Source organism: Lactuca serriola, chromosome 2 (genome assembly GCF_051521515.1).
Source record: "Lactuca serriola cultivar US96UC23 chromosome 2, Lser_US96UC23_V15, whole genome shotgun sequence".
Taxonomy (NCBI): Eukaryota; Viridiplantae; Streptophyta; class Magnoliopsida; order Asterales; family Asteraceae; genus Lactuca; species Lactuca serriola.
The window spans coordinates 221,011,620-221,020,631 of NC_136409.1; the positions used below are offsets into that span (position 1 = coordinate 221,011,620).

The 9,012-nt window shown below is 32.0% G+C and overlaps 1 protein-coding gene and 1 long non-coding RNA gene across 2 annotated transcripts; one reads left to right on the forward strand and one right to left on the reverse strand.

Annotated features, from left to right (window-relative positions):
* Positions 1 to 663: 663 nt before the first annotated feature.
* On the forward strand, positions 664 to 2,584 carry LOC145088618 (putative protein phosphatase 2C 25). Its single transcript, XM_079026994.1, has 4 exons — positions 664 to 1,156; positions 1,425 to 1,763; positions 1,883 to 2,062; positions 2,183 to 2,584. The coding sequence occupies exons 1-4, from the start codon at positions 746 to 748 to the stop codon at positions 2,345 to 2,347; spliced, it is 1,095 nt and encodes a 364-aa protein (XP_078883120.1). The 5' UTR covers positions 664 to 745; the 3' UTR covers positions 2,348 to 2,584.
* Positions 2,585 to 4,747: 2,163 nt separating this feature from the next.
* On the reverse strand, positions 4,748 to 8,788 carry LOC145088619 (uncharacterized). Its single transcript, XR_013701186.1, has 4 exons — positions 8,534 to 8,788; positions 5,516 to 7,524; positions 5,311 to 5,432; positions 4,748 to 5,170 (listed from the first exon to the last, which is right to left on the reverse strand). It is a non-coding gene; the product is annotated as an uncharacterized LOC145088619 (long non-coding RNA).
* Between the last annotated feature and the right edge of the window lie 224 nt (positions 8,789 to 9,012).

Genomic DNA, 9,012 nt, shown 5'->3' on the forward strand with positions numbered 1-9,012 from the left:
GCTTATAATTACATATTATAAATATAATCTTATTTATTTAATGTTATTGTAATGAAAAAATATAGATTATATATATGTTAAAACCAAATTAATAGGAGTGTATTTAACAATTTATATAAGTTAGAATAATGAAATATACTTTTTAGGAGTAAAAATGTGATAAAAAATAGAGTAGGATTAGAGATGAAGCACTCTTTACCTAATTTTTTTATCACTGTTGTGAGAAAAAAATTAAAATTGATTGGAGATGGTCTTAAGATTATCTAACGAATGTATAGTCATTTTTTTAAAAGAAATTGTTATGTTTTTTTTTTCTAATAGTCATTTGAAAGGTGAGACCATTTTAATTGGTTATTCATTAAGATGGCAAAATGGTTTAGTATTTTGGAGATATATATCACTTTTACTTTGTTTATGTTTATGACGTTTTTATATATTTAAGATTTTATTTTGACTTGTAAATTATAACTTCGTTCTAAATGCCAAGCATATTGTCCTTCACGCAATGTAAAGCGCGTGGAATGAAAAGAACAAAATCGGCCATTAAACTTCTACCTTGTGGCATTACCGTCAATAAAACATCGCTTTCCTTGACTCCCTCCTCTGTATGTGCGTGTATATATATAATTAGAACGCAAACACCAAATTCCGTATTAAATTAAATTGGAAATTTCCTCTGTTTCCCTATTTTTCGCCGTCGACGACCAACCAGGAATTAGAAATCGAAAAAAAGACCTCCGGTAACATGCCCTGTGCCGTTGCACCAACGAACTCGCCGGTGTTCTTATCGTCACCGATGTTTGGTAAACCGATGATATCTCCTTCATCATCGCTCTCTCTCCGTCATACATCTCCGACGCCGTCACCTCCGTCGTCATATCTTCATAACCCTACCAATGGATATAAGGAAGGAAAGATTATCAGTTGTGATTCGAATCCCTCGCCGTCGGTTGTCTTGAAGAGGAAGAGGCCGGCGAGGATTCAGATTCCATTTGCACCGTTAAGTCTTATGGATGAGGTTGCGAAACCGAACGATGAAGTGGCGGAGATCGACGAGGAAGGGGAGGAGTATTCTGTATATTGTAAAAGAGGGAAAAGGGGAGCCATGGAGGACCGATATTCTGCCGTTGTTGATCTCCAAGGAGATACCAAACAGGTATATATGCTTCTATTTTAAATTATTTTGATTTGTTGCTAAAACTATTATCATCTGCGTAATCAAACACAATTAACTCTGTAATCGGTTTCAGTCTCGTAACGTAAATCAATAAGATCTACCGAAATTGGACTAAATTTAATTCAATCAACATGAAGAAATCCAGTATTCATGAAAATTTTCCGCACCGATCGCCATGTTCTTCTTGATCAGTGCTTCGTTGTTTCTCCATTGACGTATCTAAATCGTTTATACATGATGATTATAGGCCTTTTTTGGTGTTTTTGATGGGCATGGAGGGGCAAAGGCTGCAGAATTCTCAGCAAAGCATCTGCATAGCAACATCATCTCCAAAATAGCAAACAAATGTGAATATGAAATTGCAGAAGCTGTTAGAGAGGGATATCTCGCAACAGACTCGGAATTTCTAAAAGAAGACATCAATGGGGGAACTTGCTGTGTGACTGCATTGATACGTAAGGGCAACCTCATAGTCTCCAATGCAGGTGACTGTCGTGCAGTTATGAGCCGAGGTGGAGTTGCAGAAGCTCTCACTGTCGATCACAAACCTTCAAGGAATGACGAAAAAGATAGAATCGAGTCCATGGTAAGAACTAATTTAGACCCATTCCTTCTTGAATGTGATTGTGATGACTGATATCAATCAATATACTCATTAAACGAATGAAGTCTTAGTGATTTGATTTTGATGAATGTTGATTTTAGGGTGGATATGTTGATTGTCGCAATGGCGTTTGGAGAATTCAAGGTTCACTTGCCGTATCAAGAGGAATAGGAGACAAACATCTCAAGAAATGGGTGATTTCAGAACCAGAAACAAAAATACTCCAAATTACGCACGAATGCGAGTTCTTAATCCTTGCTTCAGATGGAATCTGGGATACGGTAAATACTTGTTATGATTATTTTACAAATATTTCTGTAAACATTATTAATCCAGATAAATAAATAAATAAAAGGAAATGTAATTTTTACACCGAATAATTGTTAATTATATCTTTTCAGGTGAGTAATCAAGAAGCAGTTGACATTATTCGCCCTTTTTGTGGGGGAATCGAAAAGTCTGATCTTTTTTCCGCTTGTAAGAAGCTGGTTGGCTTATCGACATCAAGGGGTTCGTACGATGACATTAGTGTTATGATTATTAGATTGTCTAATTTCACTTCTTGAACATATAACAAATAGATCAATCCAACATCAGTTACATACAAATTATTGGATGTTTAGAGTCGATAGATATAAGTTATTGTTTATTCTTTTTTTAATCCTAATTCCTACACAATCTAATGTTTTTTCCCGTTTATGTATTCTTATTTGATGAGATTCGTGAAATGAAATTACATACATGGTATGCCCCCATTTTTGGGGTCATAATGAAAGTAAAAATGTTTGTACTTTGTGCTTGTATTTTTATTCAGTTTGATTATTGTGACAAAAAATTTATAAAAAAAATAATATTTGGTATTTAAATAAAGGGATTAAGTCAAATAGATTCTCGTTTTTAACCCTACATTAAGTTTAAGAAAATATTATAGAAAATAATAATTAATGAAACTATATAATTTAATGATTCGTTGATAAACATTATGTAAAAAGTATTATAAATGAAAATATACATTTAAAGATAAATGTTTAACAATTGATTATAGTATTTTTAATTTTTTTTCTTTTGTTATTAGAGAAAAAGACAAATATGAGCATATTCTTATAAGTATTTTTACAAAGTAAGCAAAAAGAAAAAAAAATCACAAAAGTTGCAGTTGACTTATTTTGAAATTATTGTTTACTGTGAAATCTGTCCTCCTAAAATATGCAATTTTTTAACATCTTTAATCACTTTTACACAGTGTTTTTTCTTTTGAAAATCTTCCTCAACCTAAAACTTCATTTTCGCACTATGAATTTTATTTATGCTGCAAATTTGGTGTTTGAAGATCCCACAATAAAAGGAACTTCAACCTTTTTGATGTTTATAAACACAAATTGTCATTGAGAAATTACAATTTAGCATTGAAAAATTGCAACTTGGCATGGAGAAATCGTAATTGACATTGCTAATGTCAAATAGCAAGTTGGCATTATGAAATAGCAAATTAGCATTGCCAAATTGATAAATTTTTATTGGATTTTATTTTTGGATATCATAGTAAAAAAATAAATTCGCATTAAATAGTGATTTCTCAATGGTCTATTACGAAATTTGTAGTTGTTTTGTAGAAACTAGAAATTAATTGGCTATTTTGTGAAAAACCATTATTATATTTGTACTTTTCTTGTGTGAAAAGCCATTATTATATTTATAATTTTGTCTTGTTTGTTTATCTATTATATTATAACTACAAATAATATATGTAAATGGAAGCACAAGGTCAAATAAGTGAGCCTTGGTAGGTGGATCACATATTTGGTTTTGTTTTGAACATGAAAAAACTGTGCTGCTAGTTCTAATTCATTTTATATTCAAGTAACATCTGGTCAACCGGGTGATGCCTGCCACTCTGTTCTAAACCAATGCTTTTGACTCTTTTTTTTGGGATCACATCTTCTTGCCATTGACCATAACAAACCTACGTCCAAATAATTTTGTTTTTAAGAAATTAAGTTATAATTTACAAATAATACTTCATAAAACTGAATAAATAGATGTTGAATGATTTCCGCATCTATTTATTATCACTCATGTGTTTTTTTTTTTTTTTTTTTCTAAAAATATAAGAAAATTTTGTATGCTTTGTAACAAAAATGAATGGTGATTGTATCATTAGTTAAAGAAAATAATACAGCAAAATAATTGTAATTCTTAATTATCAATCGTCATATGAATCTTTGAACTTTGATTAGAATTCATATATATCTAATAGCATTGTGTTTTTCCATTTCGTGCATTAATCTTATGAAAAAGGTTTTGAGGGAATGTCTCAAAATTATTATAACCCTACAAAAGTTATATTGAATCATGAATGTCAAAGATTAAAGATTAAAGGTGAAAGGGATCTTGATATTTTTACTTATTAAATTTGGGCGACACAGAGAAATTACTTAAGTTTTTGTAGTGTGTATGAGTGGGGTGTATTTTCATCCTTTGACTACCAGCTTTCTTTTAACCAAGAAAATATAAAGCTTAAATCTCATACATTGTATTATATGTAATGTTAATTGTACAAATCTCTCAATGCACATCATCAGTCTTTAGCGACAATAATGTGTAGATGGAGATTGTCAACGACAAAAAAAAAAAAAAAAAAAAAAAAAAAAAAAAAAAAAAAAAAGACAAAACTGGATGGGCCAAAAACTTCCTTACTTGCATAAAATGTTCAAAATCAAAGTTTTTCCATGTTTTTTTATCCCTGAACAACTTGAAAAGACGGTTATGCCTTTTAAATTTCTTTTTTCCATTTTCTATAATTATTTTAATGTTATTTTAATTTAAGAAAAAAGAAAAAATAAATAATAGGAGCCACCACCCACCCCACCGTACTCTCTTTATTCTCTCTCCTCCCCCCCCCCCCCCCCTCTCACGCACACATATGCACACACTTCGTCTTCTTTCCTGTTAAAACACATTGAAGCTTAAACAAACACTTCACAGATACATACATATACCTCAACTCATAAAAAACACACACAGCTACAACTCAAAACACACAAACATACTTTTATCTCGATCACACACATACCCAAAAGTGCATACCACGAACTCAAAACACACACACACACATTTTTAAACACACATCGGCATACCACCCCCCTTCGTCAACCTCAGTTGACTCCGAAGACGACGACAACACCTCCTTCATCATCGGCTTCATCAAATCCATTGTCAAGTCAATCTAATACCTAATTTATCCTCTTCAAGATCATACGTTGTAAAGTAGTAGCAATTAGAAGTTCCCCTTGCCAAATCCTTCACACCCAGCCTTCTGTTGCACTTTGCCTTCATCGTCTTTCAACATTCACCCAATTCTTTGAATTATCTTGATGAATATGGCTGGCCTGCTCATATATTTACAAACAACAATCATAAATTTTGGGAATTGATCAATATAAAAGTTAGGGTTCTGTATTATTGGATCTACTGATAATGAATTCAAGAAAATTGACGAGTTCAAGAGCATTGATGAAGAAGGGAATACATGTCACCAACAGGCTTCGTGAAGATTAGAAGTAGAGTCCACTGATTATCTTTATTGATTAATATTCCCAACTCATCACACTCCTTAATTTGTTCAGCTGTCAATACATCTCCGACTTCATTCTTCAAATTTAGAGAGTACGATGTCGTTATTTTCCAAGGGTGATTAGGGAAAAAGAGGGAAAAACACAATAAGAGACACTTACAGAGAAAGCGATTTTGGTGTCTTTATCTTTAATAGCGACTGAGCGGACTGTGAGTACGTAGGAGGTTGTGAAATTGCGGCAGTCAGTACGAGAAAAGATCGAGATAGAAGCGGTGGCGACAAAAGATATGTGGGAATAAGAAGCAATGAAGAGGAAGTTGAGATGGGCGGAATAGAGGAGGTAGGTAGATCGAAGTTCTGAATGACGGGCATGTCAAGGCACCATGAGAAACGTCGAGCGGTGTTGGTAGCTTCGGAGCACCAGAACTCAATATGGCTTCAGAGAATTTGTCAAACATAGGATTTGCTCCGATGAAGGGATGAACAAAAATCGAACCGATAAAAGAAAAACCGTAAAAACCGCAACCAAAAAACCAAAATCGATGCAAAAACCGATTATGCAGAATTTATTTTTTTGAAAACCCGAATTTATTGGTGCGGTGCGGATTTTATCTAGAAACCGAACCGCGCCGCAGGCTTATTAACAATAAAATAAATCACTAAATTATATTATACAATTATACATATTATTTAAAAAACTAATAAATTCTAATTTATACATATATTATATATTGAACTTGACGGTAATTAGTAATTAGGTGTTAGGTTTAATATGTGAATTTGTTACTTTGTGTTTATGACTTAATAATTATGTGTAAAGTGTAAACACTATGTGGGCTACAACTTGCAAGCTTGTAACTTCTACGCACAAATTGAATAAAAAAAATAAACTTGGGAATATGGGTTGCAAATGAAGTGATCAAGTAAACAACATAAAAAACTCAAAATTACAGCTTCTATATGTGAGGAAACGAAATGACAGCATGTCATACAATCATAAATCTTCACATGAACACCAAGGTTAAAGAAATCGTACCGGTGAACATAAAAAACCGCACCATATGTTTGACTCGGTTTAAAACCGACACCAAACCGGTACAAACCGAAACCACACTCAAAAACCGCAAAACCGAACCATTGAGAAACCGCACCCAACGGTTTCTAGAATTCAAAAACCGCACATTGCGGTTTGCGGTTCGTTTTAAACCTAAAACCGCACCATGCTCACCATTAGAAGTCGTTGAAGCCATTAGGGTTTCTTAACGGGAGTGGAGGCGATGAAGCCGACATCTTTTTGATGAAGGGAGAGAGAGAGAGAGAGAGAGAGAGAGAGAGATGTATGGTTACGGGAGGAGGATTGGTGGGTAAATCAATTCTTTTTTTATTTTTAAATAGAAAATGTATTAATATAGATTAAAAAAAGTGGAAATAAAATAAGAAATGGAAATGGTAAAACAGTATTTTCAAGTTGTTCAGGGACCAAAAATACGGAAAAACCTTGATTTTAGACCTTTTAGTCAAGGTCGGTGTTTGTTGCCGGCGAATAGGTCCACGTCAGCATGTCATTGGCAAAAACCCCATGATAATGTGCACCTAATGATTTTTCTTTTATAAACAATAGAATGTGCCATTCTAGCTTTGTTGTTCTCATTTAAAGAGAATGTTTAAACGGTATCATTAGATTTTTTTTTAATAAAATGAGATAAAGAATACAAACTAGAGATAGCTGAGTAGCTAGAGTATTGATAAAATGTAGTGAATAGATAATGATATGAGTGTCTAAATTATTGTTAAGATAAATAATGTTTCTTTTTGGGTACAAGTGATCTACCCCCCTTCCCTTTTTTATCCCCTCCATATATATATATATATATATATATATATATATATATATATATATATATATATATATATATATATATATATAATGGGAACAGGCCGTGCTCAGCATGGCCCACGAATAACATAAGGTTTTAGTTTAAGTGAATAACAAGATGAATTTATTAAAAGTACATTGCTATTATGGGCTAGAAATCAAAGTGCATTGCTATAATGGTAAAAAAAATATAAAAGAATGAAGACTTAGAATGCTAATGACTCGTTTACATCTGGCTACTATTCAAGCCTTGCGACCTCCTTTCTAGTCAAAGTGGTCTTTAGAGTCTTAGGCTGCAATGTCAACAAGTTGTCCATAGTTAGCCAAAAAAAAAAGTAAAAACCAACACACTCTACTGCTTTATTAAGATTGTCTCTATCTTTATATATAACTCCAAGATTATTGCATGCCTCTACACAATGGGGATTGAAGTGGAAAGCAAGTTCATAGAATACAATCGACTGCACATAAACGGGATCTTACTACAATTTAAATTGAACATATTAATTTTATACTTAAAGTGAAATTTAATGAAAATGGATTAAAAATCAATGTTACCCGTTCAAAATTCAACATTTCCCCATTAGCACATGGATGAGTTTGTTCAAAATAACAAAAAATAATGATTTGTTTATTATAATGTCAACACTTCCAAAAAAGGATTAATTATTAAAATCAATTTACAAACATTTCTAGCTACAAGCAATCTAGCTTTCATTCATGAATTTGAATATATATATATATATATATATATATATATATATATATATATATATATATATATATATAACACATTATTCACTAGACATTGCATTAACTAATAAAAACATAATAGTGGTAGGCACTCTGCTTGCTTAAAAAGCTAAGATGGTTACTCTATGTTATTTCATACATTTACTATTTCTAGGTAAAATGTTGATTAAAAAATATATTACCCTTTTGAAATCATAAGGGTATCCTAGTAAATTCGATTTCCTATATTTTAGGACGGAATGTTAAAATCCACATGTCAAAGTATTTGTGAATTTCAATTAGATTAAATGTGGTACTCATTTGCAACCAATGTCATAATGGAATGGAATTGGATTCCAATTCCGGAAAATCACAAATCCTTGCAAATAACACATACATTTAGATTAATGCCCTTATATGAAATTAGGGATGAAATTATTATTGTTAGGAAACTCAACAGCAAATCAAACAATTTTTCGAAAAATCTGCCAAGATTTGAAACGCAATTGCTAAAAAAATCCGAGTATAAGAATTGATCATAATACGTTTATATTATGAAAATATATATACCAGCTTAATTCGGAATTTCTCTTCTTCTCTTTGTTATCGGTTGCGTCATCGTGTAAACCTGTTGAAACAGGTGGCCTCGGAATAGGTCATCGTTTTCATGAAACCATCGTCGTCTTGTAATTACTCTTCCCCATCAGATCTTGGTTTTATTGATCTTTCACTTTCACTTGCGTTGTTTGGAATAGATCACCGACATTTTTCAAGAGATTGAAACGACGAGAACGTTACCCCCAAATCTAAATGTATTGATCCCATCTAAACTACTCCACAATTATGTAACACCTTTAATTTTAAAGTATTTACATTTATTACCCCCAAATTACTTCTGTTACCTAATTTTGTTAATAAAGTTTTATAAATTTCATTATACTATTTTTCTTTATTTCTTTATTTATGTTTTGAATTCTTCTTTTATCGTTACAAAAGATAGCGTAATAATGCTTTTTAAAAATATAACATTACTTAGGTAAAAAAAAAAA